Source organism: Coloeus monedula (assembly GCF_965178545.1).
Source record: "Coloeus monedula genome assembly, chromosome: 2".
NCBI classification, from domain to species: Eukaryota; Metazoa; Chordata; class Aves; order Passeriformes; family Corvidae; genus Coloeus; species Coloeus monedula.
In genome coordinates, this window is record NC_138782.1 from 34060227 (window position 1) to 34081420 (window position 21194).

General features: G+C 43.8%; 1 protein-coding gene across 1 annotated transcript in view; it reads right to left on the bottom strand.

Annotated features, from left to right (window-relative positions):
- ZFAND3 (zinc finger AN1-type containing 3) overlaps positions 1-6336 on the bottom strand; it is a 139450-nt gene extending 133114 nt beyond the window's left edge. Inside the window, exon 1 of the mRNA XM_082276994.1 lies at positions 6023-6336. Within this exon, the coding sequence (XP_082133120.1) occupies positions 6023-6093 (71 nt within the window). The 5' untranslated portion in view covers positions 6094-6336. The remainder of the gene's footprint in view (positions 1-6022) is intronic.
- Between the last annotated feature and the right edge of the window lie 14858 nt (positions 6337-21194).

Below are 21194 nucleotides of genomic sequence, written 5' to 3' on the forward strand. Positions count from 1 at the left end.
TTCTTTCTGACTGATGAGGAAGTTACAATTAGTTTAAAGGTGCTGAATACACCCATCTATAATTAACACAGCACCCATTTAAAATTAGAAAATATTTATAAAACATTTTGTATACAGATTTTGAATAAATTCATGGTTTAAGCAAGAGGGCTTTTTCCTCAAATTCTGGCTCCACTAAGTTAACAGACATTTTTAATCATGCAAGCTTATTTTTGGATCTTCTTAAATAAAACGCCCTCATACACCAGCTGTTTGAATTTATTCACTCCTTAGAATTATCACACACCAAGTTTAAAGGAAACAAAATCAATTACTTTTTTTCCCCATAGAGAGAATGGTTAAATTATGGAACATCTTCCTGCAGGACATTGTAAGGGTCAAGAGTACATATGGCCTCACCAATTCATTATGCAAATTTATTGAAAAATAGTTAAGACCTACTAAGCTATAAATCTATAAAACAGAGAACAACCTTATGTCAGACTGCCAGAAGCAAAGGAGGTATACCAAGATAAGTATCACTGCATGTTTGCTCTGTCCTTACATTTATTTCCTCAGCATCACTGATCATCCAAATCAGAAACAGGGCTGGATGTATCTTTGGTCTGATCCAGAACAGCTGGTTTTCATTAAATAACAAAATCTCCTTTCTGTTTTGTCTATTCTATTAAGTACTGCAAAAGAAAGCATTGTTTTCACATTCCTAGAAAAGAGCTTATTACAGTTAAAGTATTAAATCCAGTTCATCTGCTTTTACTTCAAGTGCCAGTAACCCTCATTTCACAAGGTAAGCTTCCACAGCAAATGGAAAACTCAGCAGAAATGTGGTACCTTGCAACTGCAGTTCCAAGAGGCAAGTGTTCACTGCACAAAAAAGTGGAAAAAATTTCTATCTTCTGACTTTATTTGAGATGTCCTTCTAGTTGTAGTATAACTGAGGGAAATCACAATTTATCATTCTTTATCCTGCATATTTTTATTCAAACAGGGAACATGACAAAGCTCAATTCCTTACCACTACTCTCTCCTCAGACAGAGGCTTCTCTATCTTATAATTCTCAGTATCATCTAAAATTAGCAAATGATTTTAGTGTCTCTCCAATACCCCTTATCATACTCAGCACTTTGTAGGAAAGTCATAAATAAATCAATTTCTCATCCGACTCTGTTTTTCAGTTATATAGCTTGTCACTGCTATTAGTGCAACACATCAGTAGATGTAGTATTACAGCAGTTAATGCTGGTTTTAAATATAAACTGCTTCAAGTTCTTTTATCCAAGGATCTGACAGACTATTAAATACATTCATGCATAATATTAAAAAAATACAATATTCAAGTATTTTTAGTCCTAACCTAAGAGCAAAATAGAGTACACTGTCTCACATAAACCAATAAATTCACTGCCTACTCCGGCATCTGATCCAAAGTGCCAGCCAGTGAAAGCCTGGCTGAGGAACTGCACGATACAAGCCCAGTGAAAACAAATTCCCAGAGGGAATGGTCCATATTTCAACAGTTTACTCAAGCCTCATTTAGGAACGTCTATGTGAGGTTGCAACAATGATGAAAGGAAAATTAGGTTTAGGGAGGCATTAGGCATTCACCATGACCTACACTGCCTATGAGATTAGGCAGTGTTTATTAAAAAGGCACTGTTTATTAAAAAGGAACATTGAGAGATCCTATGGAATGAACAACTGTAATCACCAAAAAAAGAAAAGACCAGTCAGAAAAGAGACTTCTAAATGGCATATATATAACCATTGTTTGTTTAGAAGCTAAAAGCAAGCTTTGGTGATATACACTCAAAAACTCAACATGCTTATGTTAAATGAGTCACCATTTGATTAAATGTTTAATTTTAGCAAACAAAATTGAGAAAAGAGCCAGATTGGCATGGCAAGGACCTGATGATACACAAGCGACTGGAAAATCCAGACTTGGAAATAAACTCTGAATTGGGCCTGCACAGAATGCTTGGGGCACAGCGTCTCATCACATATGATGCACGCAGTGCCCGAGAAAGGCAGAGCAAATGGTAACATCCTGCAAAACCCCCACTGGCATCTACTCAAATAATATTGCTATCAGTTTTAGCTGACTACAGTATCTTATAGTTGCCAGAACTAAGATGAGATGAAACTAATCATACTGTGTTTTCAATCAACTTCCTGCTGGCTGCCACCATTTCAAAAATGGAATTCATTTGTTTTACGTCTATTAACATATTTCCTTCTTTTCTGGTTAGGCACTAAATGCAGTGGTATGGTATCAGTCTGGACAGTAAGAAAGATAAGCAGCAGTCACTACAGTACAAACACAATTGTAAAAGTATTACCCTCTCTGACATACTCCTTTCACAGTATATGCTACCAGCAGTTTACAAGTCCCTTCTGTGCATATAACCCTTTAACAGTAGTATCCCTAGCCCTCTGATGGCTTCACTCACATGTGAAACCTTCATGGAGTCCTTCAAAAGCCAAAGGGAAATTGCCAACACGTAGGTCATTAAAGAATCCCTCATCTTTAATAAGCAAAAAGGCTTAACCGGAATATAATATAGCCAGCAAAATGCTCATGTATGAACCTCAAGTTCATATACACCATAAAGGAAAGGTTTCTGAAATCCAGTAGTCTAAGAAAAAATAAACATTACACGATTCTATGATTCTCTGGTCTGTTAACCAGAAAAACAAAAACCAATTTTTCCAGGTAATAAGAATCAGAAGTTAAGCACAGAATATTTTAGATGAAGTAATCTAAAATAAAAACTTGCATACTGAACCCTTTCCAAACTTTGTACACTAAGACTATTCCAATAAATAGTGAGATAATTTCTAATGACTGAAGTTGAAGATATAAAAATGGGGAGAACGGAGAGCAAAATATTTCCAAACACTAAGTTGTGTGAATTTTTCATAAATAACATGAGTACTGATGAAGTTTCCCAATTGAGATTATCTGGGTAACTGAAATGATTTTGTAAAATATAAAGATCATCTCAGTACCCCATTAAACTTTACTTGAGCAGAAATGACAGGCTGGAAATTCTAAAAGGAATGGAAAGTCTGCAGATTTAAGGATGGATTCCATGATCTTCAACAAAAGGTAAGCAAACGTTAGCTGTTGGCCTTAAGCAGATGTTTCAGAAGTTCTTAACAGCCTCACTGAAAAGTCTCTTCTTTCAGCTGTTCATTTTTCAGTCTCTTAGATCTTGAAACATCAAGAGTTTAGTAGTTTTCCAGTCTCTAGAGATTCTTGAAACCTAGAGGATCTGAATTTCTAATATAAACCCAAGTCTTTTAAAAGAAGAACCCCTCCAACTTCAATAGTACATACTAGTCTGCTCCTGTAATCTCTTTGCATGCCACCACTATCAGCATGTGTCTCTGGAGCTGCTTTCCCTGTTCAACCAATGGGCAAGCTTTAGCACAGTAACCCACAGCTTACTTCAATTTTAATACTCCTTTCAGTCTTCTCCTTAATGTTTCCTGTCACTGTGGCTTACTGCAGAAAGCATGCATCTTACTATGAACAGTCCTAGCTAAGCACTGCATAAAATCAATTTAAAAATAAAAAAAAAAAATCATCTTTTATACCTGGTAAAATCTAGACCTTATTGTTTGACCCCCAGACACAGAATTGCTCTGCTGCCTATGTGGCTTGGGCTCACTCAAGAACTGTGAAATGGTTCTCAACCATAGCACGGACAGGGACCAGGAAACACGAGCAAAACTCTTCCTCTGCATCACTTCATTTACAAATTTAATGGAAACTACCGCTTTAAATTACAAGTTTTCATAGCTTTAAATGTCCTGGCCCTGTTGTTCCAAAACGTGACTTGACAGACATTAAGATGACATGAAAGTCACAGATAAGATGCTGTCTTTAGACATGTTGCTGGTCATAACCCTAGCTGACATCTGGAGAGGCAGAATTTCAACTTCAGATGAACGTAAGTCTTTTTGCTATCACAACTTACTTCAGAAAGCTGGCATAAAACTGTAACCCCTTAAGAACTTCTGACAATGCAACTTCAATAGAAAAGCACATCTGCACTGATTTACCAGACAATTCGTTCAAGCACTAGCAAGACCTAGGTAAATAAGGTCATGTAGACACTTAAGCTTTTTCAGGACTGAGAAGTACAGGAATCAACTCTGGAAACTGACAGCACAGTTTTTTTAAAGTGGAAAAATAGATACGTATTTTGCCACTGTGTATTAACATGCACTTGGCAAACACTTAAAGAGACTGAAAAGCAGGCTAATCCATTCACTGTATTGGTGGGAAAAGTGAGGGTTTTGTTCCACAGTGCTGTCTTTCAAAATTATCACACAAAACCACCACTGCATGGATGGCACTCTGAAGGGGAAAAAAAAAAGGGAGGGCAAAAAAATATCACTTGATATCTACTTGTGCAAGGGAAGCATGTTAAAAAAAAAAAATCAGTTTTAAAAGCAATCGGTTTTCTTGAGAGCCTCCTGTAACCATTAAGCAGATCCTTGAACACAAAGCACCAGATTTTCTTCTCATTATCTAAACATGCTGAACTAGCCAAGAAGTTGAGCCCAAAGAAAAAGTTCACTTTCAACTTTCTACAATTCTCCCATACATATCATGTTACAGAAGTCAGTGCACTGTATTAGAGATAGCAAAAACTCGTTCTCCATTACTTTATAAAAAATATTAGACCCAAGTATGGGAACCTAGCAAAACAAAAATAAACAAAATAATTTACTATGTGTTTATAATCTGTCTTGCAAGATCACTCCCAACAGGGCCATGGCATTTGTTGCAATTCAGGCTTCTGTCATAACTCAAAAATAGAATTTCATTTAAAATCCTGCCACTTCAATAAACCAACCAAATGTACAGTGACATCACTAAATCACTCTTATTGCATCTCTTTTCTCTCAGCCTCCACTTCCCCTGAGTACCTTAAACTGCATGACATAAATCCCAAGAAGGTACAATCACAGACAAGTGTAAATCTCAGGTGGGCCCTCAAAAGTCTATTTAGTCACATATTCTTTGAATTTTCCATAAATAAGAACATTAGGGACTAATGTTGCTGTGATAGGCACTAAAGGCACTTTATGACAATGTGTACCTGCCAGAATACCGTCACCCGTGGCACATCTGATTTAAAAAAAAAAAAATCAGTAACGGAAATATCTTCAACAGACACGACCCTAGAGGTGGTAGTTTAGGAAGGAACAGGTTTACTCTTTTTTTTCGCCTTTGGCAACCAGGAATGACCCCTACTTCCTTCTTCCTAAAAGGGTATCAGCAAACAGCTAACAAGGGCCTTATCTATTATGAACCACTTCGCTTTCATAAGGTGGAGAAAGAAGTATGTTTTTGTCCTTAGCCTTTTTCCCTCATTAGTTATGCTGCCCTGCGTGAATTGTACCAACAGCTCCCCGTTCCCGGGCACAGGGCAGGGATGTGTCAGGGACACCCAGCAGGGCACCCAGGGGCCCGCATTACTCATCTGCGCCTTTGAGGAGCTAAAGGCAGGCCCCCGAGCGCAGCCCGCAGCCCCAGAGGAGGGGCGGCCTCTCCAGGAAACCTGCGTGCCTGGGGAAGCGGTCGGGCCTCCCCCGCCGGGCTGCCGGGAAGGCCGCAGTGTCCGGGCAGCGGGGGGGCCGCGGGCGGCCTCGGCACCCCCTCCCCCCGTGCCCGGGGGCAGCGCAGCCACCTCCCCCCGGGACACCCGCTGCCTCTAAGCCAAGAGCCGCCGCCGACACCGCGGCCCAGGCCCCCCGGGACGCGGCACCCACAGGCAGGGCGACATCCCTCTTCCGAGGGGGGGGAACCCCCGCGGCCCGCCCGGCAGGGGCCAGGGGCCGCCCCCTCCCCGCGCCGAGCTGCGGGCTCGAGCCCCGCGACAGGCCCGAGGCCGGGGTTACGACCTGGCCCGTCCCCCCCCCGCCCGGCCGCGGCCCCCCGCCGCCTCGCCCTTCGCCTGGCCGCCCGCCCCCCTCCGCCCCAGCCCAGCCCCGGGCCCGGCTCACCCCCAGAAGCCGCAGGGGCAGCGCGGGGGCAGGCTGGGCGCCTTGCTGCGCTCGCTGCCGGCGTCTCCCATGGTGGGGCCGGGGCGCGGGGCGGCGGCGGGCGGGGGGCGCGCGGCTCCCGGCCGGGATTCCAGGCCGGTCAGCTGGAGCCGGGCGGCACCACTGGGGAGACGGCGGAGGGGAGGGCGCGGGGGGGCCCGGCCGCGCCCTGCCGGTGGGGCGGGCAGGGGAGCGGAGACGGGGCGCCACGGGAACGCGGAGCTCCGTGCGGCGGCGCCGCCCGCCCGCCGGTGCCGGTGACCGCTCCGGTGCCGCAGCGGCGCGCGCCCGCCCTCCCCGGAGCGCCGTTCGGCCCCTCGCGCAACAATGCGTTCCCCCCTCCGGCACCGTGGCTCCCCCCGTCCTGAGCGCAATGGTTTCGTCAAGCTACCGAATCAGCTGGGAGCGGCATGTACCACAGGACATCCCCGGGGGAAGTTGGGGTAGATCGCGTGCGGGAGCTGGGTGAGGAGCGAGTTTGGAGGGCACCCGTAGTCTCGAGAAGAGAACAGGTTTCTCAATGAGGAGCCTCAGGCGGGGCTGAGGCCCGCAGAGCTACCTGGAACCGCTACCCTCCTTTGCCTCTACCCGTACGTTGGGTACACAGTGGTACAGCCAGGGACGGCCGGTGGGGTGGGGGGGTGCCGGTGCCGCTCGCACATGCGCAGACGGCTCCCCGACGCGGAAGTCGGTCGGAGGGAGCGGGTCCCCGGGGGCCGGGCTGGGGCTGTCCCGGGCTGCTGCTCCCGCAGTGCCGGGAGCTTTTTCGCTATGGGGGGGATACTGAATATCTTTCACTTGTCCTGGTCGCTGCCAGCGCAGTGTGCCGGGGCTGGGCCGGCTGTGCGCGCTCGGGAGCTCTCCCCGGAGGCTGGGCGACTCTGGGGGGCTCCGGTACGGTGCAGGGAGAGGACAGGGGCTTGTTCCCTGTGGGCTCCGCTTGGAGGGAGGTCTGGAGGGCCCCGAGGGCGACGTTTGGCCTTCTATTTCCCTTCTTATTCTGTAGACGTTCGTCCTCGGTTTCCCTCAGTCCGAAATAAAGCCGTGTAGGTTTTTGACGTACTCGGGGGTCTCCTCGCCTGTGGTAAACACCATTTGCTGCGTGAGGACACGGAGCTGTGGGCTGGCTGAAGGCAGGCTGCTCTGGTCCCATTCTCTGGGACCTGCAAGAGGTAAGGTATGGCAAGGAGGGAAGAGCACAGCACGGTCATTACTGGCTGCCGCCCTTTGACGGACAGGAAAGGAGAGGGGAATTTCCAGCATCTGGACTTGTGGGCTGAGTAATGGGGATTGTACTTCTGGTACTGGTTTAGCCAATAATACTGAGCAAGTTACAGCCTTGCGCTCTCTCTACCTTGGTTTTGTCTGAAATGGAAAATAGCGGTGACCACCCCCTCCCCCAGAAATTTCAGATCAGAGTGGAAAATGTGTGGTGTGATAATTGGTGACACCAATACTTGGTGTGGCATTAATGAAGGTGGAATTTTGATCTATTCCTGACTGCTGTTGCCGGTCTTATACTTTGATTTTTGCTTTGCAATTAAAACTAAGGTTATTAAACTTTGAAAATAATAAACATTCTTAACAAAGTTCAGAGTATGTGGATCTTTGTGAACAACTACTTAATTCTGTCAGCGATATTATGGCTTTAATATTAAGCTTCCTAAAGCATTTTTTATCAAATTAATTCATGACAGAAAAAAAGCAATAACAAAGTACAGATACACACATGCTTAAAACTTTTGATTAAAAAGTTGGAATTTAATTGAAATCATGTAAACAGACCTCTTGTGAGGAGGCTGGTTCGTGACAGTTTACTAATGATGGTGATATTATCAAACTGTTGTAGTCTGCGGTTGCCTGACTCCCCACTGATGCAGCTGTCTGCCCTCTAAAGTGTCTGTGCCTGCAGCCCACCCTGTGCACTGAAGCACCAGGGCTGCCTCTTGGCAAAGCTCTCTGGGGACACAGCTGAACTGCTGAGGGTACCAAGAGAAGTGAGTACATGCAGAAAAATAGCCCTGGCCTTGTTAAACTCAACCCTTTAAGCCACTAAGTCAACTGGAAACTTAAATGGTCTCTTTCGTGCTGGCTACCTGTACTACTACCAGAAGCTGTAAACTCCCCTCAGACAAGGAGTGGCTTTTAAAGATGATCTAATAGGCTTTATGTCTATAATTGCTATTATGGTAAGCTCATACTGAGCGTTACAAGTGTCGTGGAGAAGCATTCTCTCTGCTCAGTGCTTTTGTGTCATTTCAAATAAGCCGTGGCTTTTAGTACCTGAAGGGAGCCTACAAGAAAGAAGGAGAGAGTCTATTTACACGGGCACGTAGGGAGAAGGGCAAGGGGGAATGGCTTTAAACTGACAGAGGGTAGATTTAGATTAGATAATAAGAAAAAAATATTTATCTGCGAGAGTGGTGAGGCCCTGGAACAGGTTGCCTAGAGAAACTGTGGATGCTCCATCCCTGGGAGTGTTCCAGGCCAGCTTGGATGGGGCTCTGAGCAACTTGGTCTAGTGAAATGTGTCCCTGCCTGTGGCAGGGGGGTTGGAATTAGATGATCTATCTTTAAGTCCCTTCCAACCCAGGCTATTCTATGGGTCTATAATTTTGTAAAGTGATGTTGGGATAATGTAAAATTTCCAGTTTTCCAAGGAGTTCAGATTTTTAAAAACCCTGCAAGGGTGCAGTAATTCACTCCAAAGTTAAACACAAAGAAAAACATGAGTTTAGGGACAGTGTTATTCCACAAAGCAAATACGTATTAAGCATGATGCCAATGAAGAGACACAACTAACTCTGGCTACTACTAATGCCCTAAGGAAGAATAATCTCAGGGATATGCACACGTGATGGACTTCAGGATTATAGTGCAGTTGAATACTGTGGGACAGAGAAGAGGGGAGCATGTGCTTTGATTTCATGCCATGTTTGTAATAATGTTTTTGGCCTTTTTTTTTTTTTTTAATATGACCTTTGCAACACTGCTGTTGTATATCTGTGGTATTTCCTACTTTGTTTAGACAACAGAAAATTGCCAATGTATCAGTTCAGCGTAGTTTCGTGCAAATTCAGTGTGTTAATCTGCACCTGCTTTTCTAAACCCTTTAATGTTTTGATTTGTGTCATGTGTCTGCTAATCACATCCATCCATTTGCAACCACCAGAAAGCCTGTTTTTGTGTTGAAATGTGGCAGCGAGGGAAAGTACGGCTGAGCAATGCTTCTTTAGAGGCTGGCAAGGAGAAAACTGGTTCAGCTGATCTAAAATTAATGCAGTCATGAACAGGGCATTGCAGCCTCCATTAAGTGTGCAGGCTCTCCCTCCAACAGATCCCCTCTTGAGGCAGACCTCTGGTCCCTGAGGAGTTTCAGTGCTAACTGACATTTTCTCTGGCTTTTTTCATCCAGAGTTCAGGCCCTGGATGCTTTCTCAACAATGTACAAGGATCCACAGACAAATGGATAAACAGCACTTAGGAAACACATGGAGATATATGCAGCATGCTAGTTGGACAGGGCTGGGAATATTCATATGCAGAAAGTCATCAAATGGTCCAGATACAGCAAAGCACGTTTCAACCTTTAGAAGCAAATATGCATTGTAAACTTGCATTATGTAGGGGAGAAAACCTACTGAGTGATGGGAAGGTAATTTGGAGAAGAGTGATGCCAGGAATAGTGAGCAACAGTTTAAGTACTTAACAAGAGAAACAGCTCATGCAATTTTAGTTCTGAGTATCTGAATGCATGAAAGAGATGGGGAAGGTGCTAATCCTTTTTAATGAGTAACCCTGCAGCTATTCTCCAGGCATATTTTTGCAGACAATTCAGAGAATACGGAGAAAAGCAGCCAAAATACAGGCTGCAGACACTGAAATACTTGAAAAATCTAATGTTTACTGTCTGGCCATTTGAGAGATTATAACCATACATTCTTATTTTAAATTGTCAACAAAAATAGAAGGTATTTGCTAGCAGGACACACAGAATTTAGTAAAAAATACCAACAGATGTCTCTAAGGAGAGGAATTCTTAGGACATATGCAGAAAATGTTCTCATGGTGAAGTCTTATTTTTAACCTCTTACTGAGGTTCACTTCTAGCTCATTCTCAGCAGGACCCCATTGCAGGATTAGATGAGGTAATGGACCTCACAGAATTAGGAGGCAAAACTCCACCAAATTTAGAAGCATCAATTAAATACCATTGTTTCTTAAATGCTCCCTTTCTTTTTTTTCCTCAGTATGCTAGAAAAGGTTGTACCTGTATATAATCAGAACATTTGGGGGTGGTTTATTTTAGTATAAACATGATTGCTTGACTGAGATACATGTGCACAACCCTAAAGTGGAGCAGGTGGAGAATGTCACAAGTATTGTACATCTTCTCATCTTGAGATCTAAATTACCATGAAATGATAAAAGTGACTCGTGATGCCAGTCTGTTTGACAGACTCTTGAACTGATTGAAATAATCACCACTTTTATTCCTCTTCAGTAGGCAGATATTCTTAATGAAATCCTTTTTTTTGGAAGATCATTCTTGTTAGAACCTGTACTGAGGCTGAGAAATAAAATGAGTGTGTGAGAAAGGGCAGCAGAGAGGACATGTCTGAGCTCTAGCCACAGCAAACGATAAAAGTGAACAATTATGATGATTCACTAGAGCTCAGGGCATGGGCTGCAGACCATGAAGGCATTAACCTGAAGCAAGTCAGCAACATGGATCTGACCTCGGAAAAGGTGACTGAACTGTGCCAAAGGCTGGCTGAATCGGGACTGAGGCTGCCAGGCTTGCAAATGCCTGCTCCTCACTGCATAGCTCATCTCATTTTCTCCGCATACCTTGTTTTTTGTATGCACCTGGCCTGGCAGGGTGTGATCCAGCTGAATGCCTCAACATTTGCTTATTCATTTAGTGTAAGTTAGGTGTCAGTGCAAGCTGTCTGAAGAGAGAAGCGCCCGCACCTTAGCCTCTGGCCTGGGCTTCAATGAATCCAACTCAGTTTTCTTTGCTGCTTGAAGGAAGGCTCCAGATTAAAGAAGGCAAGCCGAGCTCATCTTGGCTCTCAACAGTGCTTGTGTTGAGAAAGCAAAAAAAAAAAAAATAAAAATTTACCACTAATGAATTAACAATTTATGAGTCATGCAGATTAGAAGGTTTTTGTAGCTGTGTCTTTTTAAAAAATAAAACATAAGCTTGAAAACTAAAGGACAAGTTTAAGTAATTTCAACACAGAATTTCAAGTTGGGACTTCGACATTCTTCTGGTTATTTTAAGTGTCTTTGTGTCTCAGTTTCATTTTCTCAAGTGGAAACAATAATCTCATGGGCACTCTGGTAAAGGAATCTTTATTGGATGGTGTTTTTAGAAATGAAAAGTTGCTGTTGTTGCTATTACTGTGACTAAGAGAGTGCCATTTCTTTGCAATTAATGGCTGGATGGAGGGTCCAAGGTCAAAGAGAAAATTCTTAACCAGGTGCAATTTGCATTATTATGACTAACCCAGAGGCAACTAATAATACTTTTATTTTTTTCACACATGTATTACTTCCCCTCTCTGCCCCTTATGTAATCCAGGGCACTTTGAAAAAAGCACAAATGGAAAAATTAGAGTGCAATTAAACAAACATTCTAGGCTAGTCTAAAAATGCCAGATAAAATATTCCAAATAAAAAATCAGAATATTAGACATGATTTAGTAAAAGGAGTGAGGATGCCTAGAAAACAATAGTGAGTAGTGACCTCACACAGTGGGGTGACAACCACTAATTCTGAAATCGCTCACAGACAAATAAACCTGCAGATGTTAAAAGACGTAGATGTGGCGTTTTGGGACATGGCTTAGCGGCAGTGCTGGGTTAACGGTTGAACACAGTGATCTTAAAGGTCTTTTCCAACCTAAATGATGCAATGGTTCTATGTTCTATATAAGTGAGACTTTCATTATTATTAGAAACCATGAGACTTATGAATCTGTAATGATGCTGAATTTGTGCTAGGCATTTCCTGGTGCTGGATGGCAGGCTCAGCAAAGACCATTCTTAGCCTTTGAATGTTCTTTTTAGCAAATGATCTCCAGGACTTTTTTTTTATAAAAATTAAAAGGTAAGCATTGTTAACAGCAATTTTACCAGGAGGACAGCAGCTTTGGAAAGTGAAACAAGCTGCCTTGGGTCACACAAGAAGGCACCTGCAGATCTAGTAATAGCATTCTCATTGCTCAACTCCCAATATAGCAACTGATGCAGAGTCTGTGCCGTCTTGCAGAACTCATGCCTTGGGTGCTCCTATAAGCACCTCCCAGGACTTGCTTCCTCTGCCACAGTGTCCAGGTTTGCTCAACAGTGGTATCCCAAATCATCTTTGCTGCAGCTACTTGGTTTATAAATTACATGGGTAAAAATTAATAAAGCACTATACGTGTCCTTCCATTTGAAAAAGCAGCTTAGGCCAAAAGAATATGGTTAAATGGAAAGATAGAATATTAGTAATATTTATATATTCTGTTTTCTTGACTTGTCTTCAGCATTTTCATAATGCTTTGTGCAAAGGGATCTTGTCTGCACCTAGGGTCCTACTGCAACACAGATAAAGAAGCATTATAAAACTCTCATCTTGTATAAATATGAAGAAGTTCAGCATTCATTAGATTGGAAGGTGCCTGCCCTGGTAATCTGTTTGAATATAAGCTATTTCTGCTCTTTTCTCCACTGCTTTGAAGATGTCAGCCCCAGGGACACGGCAACTGAACATATTTCTTGGCACCTCAATAGGTTTATTAATTCTCTGACTTCTGACCTGGTGTTTCTGAGCATGGCTGAGATGAGCAGTAATTCCCTCATAAACACTCCAGTGTCAGGGAGGCTTAATTGCCTGGCGTCATGAGAAAGTGTTTGGTAGTTCAATGACAAAAGGTCCTAGAGAATGTGAAATGAGAGCCGACAGTTCTCCCTTGGTGCCCCTGCCTGCTCCCCTCCATAATGTATCCAGCATTTAGCTTTTTCAGGGCTGTGGCACCAATGTTAGCAGAGCAAATCCTGATCCTGCCATTCATGGTATCCATGTGATCACAGCAAGATCAGAAGTTAGAAGTCGTAAGTGCAGCTCGGGTAATTTTGTAAACAGCAGCAGCACCAATTTCTTTTTCAGCAAGTGGAAAAAAAAAGACACTGCCACTGGAAATGAAGAGCATACAGAGCAGCTGTTTCAAATTTGTCTGATGCTGTTATAAAACAAGTTTAAAGTGTTAACAGTTGTACCCATGGCACAGTTTTCCCTGCTGTGTGCACACTGACAGCTTTCCTTTACGCCGTATAACTGAACTACCACATTTGTGCTCAGTTCCCTTGCCTTTCCTCTGAGATGCATTTCCCTGGCTGTGGGCTGGAAATAGCTGGGCAGACTCCAGGTGGACTTGCAGGAACGCTGTGCGGCCAACCACAACTATCATGCCATGCAGCATCATCTGCTGGGCTGACCAGTGCTTGCGGTGGTCCTCAAATGTTCTGCCCACACTGTTAAATCTGTGCCGCCTTCTGACCCCAGGCTGGGAGTCACACCTCCTGAGAGCCCCAAGTGTTTCACACTCTTCCTGTCACATCAAGCTGATGGCAGAATACAAGCAGGAAAGGTTGGAGGAGGTGGTGGCCCTGAGCAGCTGAGTCCTCCCTTGGCCAGGACAGCAGCCACTGGCCTTGGACAGATACTGAAGAGAAGGCAAATTGGTGAGGGGCTGCTGGAGAATCCTGTCCTGCCTCTTGCACACTCCTGGGGCAGTGTGCTCTACTCTCCTCTCCTCTCCCTGAAAACACTGAGATCTGAAGGAATCTTTCACCCGAAGGGGAGAACTGCTACTCCAGTTTGGAGGAGTTGGAGTATTTGCTGGAGAGTGAGGAAATGGTGCTCCTTGAAGGTAAGGAGAATGCTGAGCATTTGAATTTTCCTTAGAAACTCAGCAGGGGATTTCTGTACCCCCCTCTGTCAAGCTGCAAAGCACTTCACTCTAACAGGCTACCGCTAAAGCCAGGATACCCCATTTTGGTTCAGTCAGGCAAGAAATTTGAGGAGAATCTAGACAGCAAAGCAACAGATAAGAAATCAGAGCAGCAAGCCATGAAAGAATGGTTTCCAAGGAACTGGGGGAGTTAGGAGTCAGAATCTGGAAGTGAAGCAGTAGTTAGGAAGATGCTTCTGACAAGATACCAGCCATGCCGAGAAACCTTGGCCCAGCTGCAAGAGAAAGAAATTGATCTGCGCAAAAACATTGTAGTTGGGACAGAAGGTGCAGAGCAGACTGGAGGAGAGACAGGCTGCAGCACTTGAACTTTGTGACCACAAGCCCCAGTGGGAGCAGCTGTGAAACTCCAGCTGCTGATCCTTACTTTGCTCCTGCACAGCTGTGTTGATGGTACCAGCAGTGCAGAAAGAGGGATGGGCTGCATGGTGTGGGGCCACTGCTGGGTGGAGGCAGGGGAGATTATTATCTCCCCATAGCACAGCAGCAGGCATGGCAAGCCTTGTCCCAAAGTCTTTGGGACTCTCGATCCCAGATTGCAATAGTCTGTAACACACCTAGTACATAGGTGGCCCCAGAGTCACACAGCTGCTGCAGAGGGAGGACTCCTTACAAGCAGGTGGGAGGGAGTGGCTGTTTGTGTATGGGTGAGGGAGGTTGAGGTCTTGGAGCAGGGAGAGGAGATGGAAGCAGACTCACTGCAGCTTCTTCACTTTCTGAAGGTCCACTTACCCTTCCAGCTTCCCAAACACATCTTTGACTTCAGCAGTGAGTCTGGCCTGCATGGGGTCCAAATGTATGGATTTGTAGGACAAATTGAGGATGTGAGTGGAGTAAGAGTCTGGCTAGAAGACCAGGGCGAATGCCTACGCTCAGGTGTGGAGCTGAGTGCTGGTACAGGAACAAGACACTGGGTGATTGTGTAAGTCTAAACTATGCGTGCAGGAGAGAGAGAATAAATCACTGTTGGGGTTTCCATATGGCTTTCAGAAGGATTATTGCATTTTACATTTTACAGACAACTTTTCAACAGAAGGACAGCTTACAGGGTACATCTTGAAGGCTGCTGACGGAAAGAGGTGGAACATGGGGCAGGTCAATGGTTAACAAGCTGAAAATAGTTCAGTGAAATACCACAGGCAGAAACCATAGCAATGGAGAAAAGAGTAACAGGAGGATAGGAAAGGGGAGGTTATCACCGAGCTCCTGGGAAGCAATACAAAAACTGAGAGATTTCTGAGCAGGGATCCTCAAGCCCCTTCTGTCACAATTAGCCTCCTGAATCTTGTCTGTGTTGCTGGGACTGTCACCTGTGGTACCTGCTGAGTTTACTCATTTCTTTATTAACCCCCCCCCAGCAGTGGTTAACATGAGAGGTTTAAGAAGACCAAGGGAAAAGCTGGCGGAGTGGCTTTGTCTGTAATGACTTCTATTTCTGAAAAAATGTGACACATCAACACCTCAGAATGGGATCTGGGACGAACTGCTTTGTTTTTCCCATTCTGTTATTCATAGTCAAGACTGGATTAAGACTGATTAAGACTAATCAGTTCACCAGGGAAGAAAGCTATCTGCTTTCCTGGTCAAAGAAAATCTTGAAAAACCCTATTCAGGAATTTCTACCACCTTTTGAAGGCAGTTTATAGACAACAGCTCTGAGGTGTGAGCTGCCTGTGCTTATTAGTGAAGCACTGTTGTTACTTACTTTTGTGACTAAGCAAGCTCATTCACTTCTGGGATCAGAAGGTGTCACAAGCCCTTCAAGAGCACGATTGGGAGTAGGTGTCGAAAGCCATTACTCATTGTCAGTGGTGCCTCCCTGCATTTCTGGGATGGGACCATCACTTCCCTGCTTTCAGAAGGCCACACACTGTGACTCTCACTTCTACTTCAGCACTTTCTGGCAATGCTGATTTACTGCAGTGGGGGAGATAGCTGGTCTCATGGGTCGTTCACCTGGCCCTTGGCTGCACTGGGAAAAAGGGCTCCAGCAACCAGGCAAGGGATGCTGTACTGCTGAAACTGAAAGCTGGGTATCTCTTTTTTTAAAAAAGCAGACTGCATTGCTCTGGTTCCAGAAGTTAAATGCTGAAATCTAAGTACCTGGGAGCAGATGGTTTATATATGTTCTGAGCTGCTGCTAGTGCACACATCTGGTGCACTGAAGACATGGCCATGCTGCTAGCAAAGCCTGCTGGATGCAGTTTATCTTTACTGCAGCACAGTGCATCTGCACAACATCTGTGAGAAGATCAGGAGACTTCTCCAGCAAGTGGTTCAAAGCTATGCTAGTTTACACACATGCATGGGCAGCAGATTTCAGCACCTGTTGACTGATCGTCATATGAATGAATAGGGAGAGCTAGCTGGCAGCTGTTGGACATTTATGCTGCTTGTGAAGATCAGAGCTTGTAGCAAGTCCGTCCTTTGAAAAAAAAAAAAAAAAAAAAAATTAGGGAAGCACCCAGTCAGGAACAAGGAATAACAGGGGTGAACATCCAGGTAACGTTGGAACCAAGAAACAGAAGATGGTTAAAAAATTATTTCTTCTGTAGCTTTCTGCATTATTCCCAAATAGCAGGCTGTGAAAAATAACTTTTGGACACTATTATTCCTGTCAATGTGTGCATTCAGCATAGCCCTGGGATTGTAAGGGTCTGTGTGGGACAATGTTGCACCCCTGGTATCAGCACATCTGGCTAACAGCACACTGACTTGCTCAAAAGAAATTTACTCATGTAGACCATGGTTCTCCATTTCCTGTGTTATGCTAAAAAATGCATCAGTTGCTTTATACGTAGCTGCAGGTCCAACTCCGCTGCTACATTTATTCTGAGCCCATTCCCCAAGAGATCTTTAAAACACAATTATCTCCAGCTCCACTTAATTGCACAATCTGTCCCAAGGTCTATTCCTGGTTTTCTGGTCCTCTGTTGCCAAGGGCTCTCACAAGGACTCTGCTCTCTCTGCTTTGATTCTCTATCAACACTCGTCTGTGTGCCTTGTCAGTCACCTTCCTCTGGGACAGCCTCATGATAGCTCTTGCCGTTACAGTACATTGTCTTGTAAAGTAGATAGAGAGATGGTGTAATTGTATTTAACCTGCCCCAAAGCAGGACATACATCTGCCCAAGCCTTTTCTTTGCCATCTTCCCAAGTCTGTTTTCATGCAGGTGTCAATGTGCTTACCCAAACCATATTCTTTCCCTGTCTCTCACAAGTGAGCACCCAGGACTGAGCACACAGCCCAGCAAATAGTCCACTCAGGTAGTGTCTTTTCAGGGTGTTGAAGAGAACTGAGCAGTGAAGCAATGGAGAATGTTGTGATATCTTGGGTTTCAGCTTTACTAGAAACAAGCAGGTGGCTTCCAGTAAGCTGGAGGGAAAGGAGGGGCAACAGAGAGGCTGGAAAATACAGGCTTAGGAGATGTGATGGCATTGAAGGACTACTAAAATTAAACTCTGCTGTCTAGGTTTCAGTTGTGTCCAGTTTGGGTTCAGCTTACACTGAAAGCTAGGCTCTAATTTGTACCCCTGCGAAAAGGTCTATGGCTAGCTTTCTTTTTTTCTGGGGGTTAAAGTAAAATGCATGAGGACAGCAGCCATAGGTAGGGCAGGACAAAAATGGATGAGAGACAAACTACCAATAGTTAGCTGTAGCATAATCCAGAATTATTTACTGCAGAGTCTCTTACACCCATGTTAGTCTCCTGTATGCTATTTCTGGCGACAGGCTGTTAGACATTGGTTAAGCAGGTGGTTTGCCAATGACTCCCACATTATATATTGATCTGTTCTGGGCTCCCTGTTCCTGGCTGGTAACTTTATCAAGGCAGAACTGCCTTTGTAGTTTATGTTGTGACAGTGCCCAGCAGTACTGGGCTCCTGAATGAAACACATAAAATCCTCTACAGGTACAAAGTCACTAAAAGCCCCCGGCTAAACTACCCACCTTCTAAACTTCCCTTTCTTGTTGTCCCATGCCAACCCTGCATAAAACATAGCAAAAAGCTGTTATCATTCATTCTCTTCCCTGCAAGGTGCTAAAGCTTCTCAGTCCCCCACCGAACTCCCTGCCTGGGGGGCAGTGTCTCTCAGGAAGGCCCACCCAATTAGACATGTCACCCCTATATAATACCTCTGAGTATTCTTTGTCCCTTTTGCTCTCTGATCCTTTACTCCATGACCCAGCCTAGACTGATTTCCTCCTTTATCAGTACCAGCATCAACTGCTTCTTGATGACTATTTGCCCCAGCTGTGGATATGAAAGGTAGCACACACTTTTTTTTCTTATACTGCCTCTTTCCCAGCTCATGCAGGCTAATGCATGAACCAAGGGGAGCTTGACTGCGCACTGTGCCTCATGTTTTATGCTGTGTCTTTGTGGGGCTTAGGCATTTGGGATGACATATCTTTTCATCATTTTCTCATCCAAATCCACTAATACTTCATATTTTGGATCTGTTTAACCCAAAGATGTACCTTCTTCATTGGATAGCGCTGACAGTACTCCCATATTTTCATAAAGTGACAGAACTGGGCCTTTGATATTTGTTATCTGCTTTACCCAGCTGTATTGTCCCGACACCAAAAAAAATGTAGGAGAACCCAAGAGCACCAGGTTAGCATTTTGGTTTCCACAGTCAAATGTTCAGCCCATAGGTGTAAAGAAGTGATGCTGCAAATTTGTGGAGTAGGTGGAAGGTTCAAATTGGTTCCTAGCTAGACATAGCTCATTCAGAGATATTTCCCTCTTCACACCTTCAATAAACACTCAAAAAAGGATTGTAAGTGGATTTCATAGGAGGCAGAAAGTGTGAATGATCTTGGGGAAGGGTAGAGTTCCCATATGGGATGATAAGACTAGTTTGAATCCCCAGACCATTTTGTTTTCCACTGAGTTTGGTTATAAACTTTCTCTTTCCAAGAAGAGCTCTTTTTGCCCTTTTTTATGCATACTTTTTGCCCAGTCATACAATTTCCTTCCAGTAGCTGATTTTTCATGTCACCTTTTGCCTGGCAGCAAAATGTCTGAGAATGGTTTGAAAATCATGGAGGACAATCTTACAGCAGAGAAATAAAAATGCCTTATTCTGAGCTCAGTTCTGCATAATATCAATAAGGTGCAGTTACTTATGCTGTCTGAATCAAAAACATTTATTGCCGTTATAAAAAAAATATTTTAGCCATTTCAAATGGGAACTTGTATCTTGATGCACAGACTGGTGCTCACATTAGACGTGATAAGTAACTTGAGAATAAGGAAATAGCTGTAATCATTTGAAGATGCATTTAACTTTGAAAGATATGGAACCAAAAAGTAAGCATATATTGATTATAACGCTAAATAAGCATGTACCCTATTTCCTAATGAAAAGTGTGACCTGTCTTGAACTTTGCAGTCACAATTCAGAAGCAGTTTTCATCAGCTCATGCAGACAGCTAGGAAATAGGTTTCCTATTCTGTTGAAATTAGGTAAAATCTCTTACCAGGATCTGTTCAAATGTGTTTATAAATGTTCCAAACATTTCAGCTTGTCCTTGTATTCTTTCTTCAGGTGGTCTGCAAAATGTTTCCGACTTGTTTCATTTATTCTTGAAAGACTGGTCTGCTCAGAAAACATAATGTCTGGTTCTTCTCCTGCTTTCTTGGCTTTCAAAGCATGAAATCCTATTGATGAAAGGAAATGACACTTGCTTTATACCAGTTAAAAGCTACAATTATTAACGTTATCTTAGCCTTAATAACACCTACACAACCATTCTTAGGATTAGGACCAAAGTGAAAGAGAAGTTATTCATGGAACACATTGACCTCTTGGAGTTTCAGGAAGCTTCGTTGACTAAGTGGTAGATGGGGAATCTGAGAACCTGAGTTCCTGAGTTTCTGCTATTAGTACTACTATGAATTAATTGCCACAGATTGCTTGATCTTTATGTGTCTTGTTTTGCAATGCCTGTAATGTTTTTGCTCTCTGGGAGGCGTAACCTCTTAATAGTTGTAGAATGCTTTGAGACCGTTGTATAGAAGGTACTGCATGAAAGCTCAAAATGACATACAGCAAGTCCGACTTCAGACTTCTTGCTGCTTTTCTGGATGACTGATTTTAATTGCAGTGGGTTAAACAGCTGTAAACATGCAATTGTTGCACATTGAACAAGGGTTTTCATTCCTGGGTTCCCATGCAGGTGTGTAGCTGTGAGCTTACCAATACTGTCTCTGCTGATCCTCTCCTGGTTTCTCCCTTGCAATCGATTCCAGCAGTGATGAATTCACCTCTTGAAATTAATAGTGTCAAGTTTGTCAATATTTTAAAAGCTAAACTTAATTTTGTTCTCTTGAGCCTTGCCTTTGGCTTGTGAAAGTAGAAGCTTTAAACTCTATTATTTGGGAAGTCTACTGGGATGCCTTGGTGTGGCAGGTGCTATATAAGTTTAGTGCTGCATCACTATTAAAGTCCATTAAGAGAGATCTTTGTGGAGCTGTCAGCACTCTGCAGATTAAAACCAGAAAAATAAAGGCACTCAATAAATGCTGCTGTAATGGTTCAGATAGCTGCAGAGAGAGGACTCATCTTTGGCTTGTGATCAGTTTACTTCTGGGTTCAATGTAAAGGTTTTTTGGCTTCCTGTATAAACTCTGAGGAAAAAAAAATCAATGTGGAGAAGCTTGGATGAGTGCCAGAAGCAATATTGTACTGAATCCAGAATATAGAAATCCTTCACAATTTCTGTATTTTGCTCTGTGCAGGCTCTTTATAGTCTAGCAAGAACTAAGCTTTACTATCATGACTCCAGTGACACTGCAGGGTTGTACAGGATGTGAACAAATTGTCAGATTTTATTTGGCCATTTAAAAACGTGTATCAATCCCCCCTACAAGGATACTGTTAAAAAGGCAAGGTGGGTAAAAGGTGAGAGGACGAAGCATCAAACACCTGCAAAAGGGCTGGAAACAAAGCATAGGAATGAGCGTTCAGTTTTAAAGTTGGTAAGGATTGGCAGAAAGACACCTCCTTAATCCCTGCCTTGGCTACTGTTGAGCTGTTTGGAAGAAGGAGGGCAAAGTGAGGTGTTAGAGGTGGACTGGACACTCACAGAGCCTCCT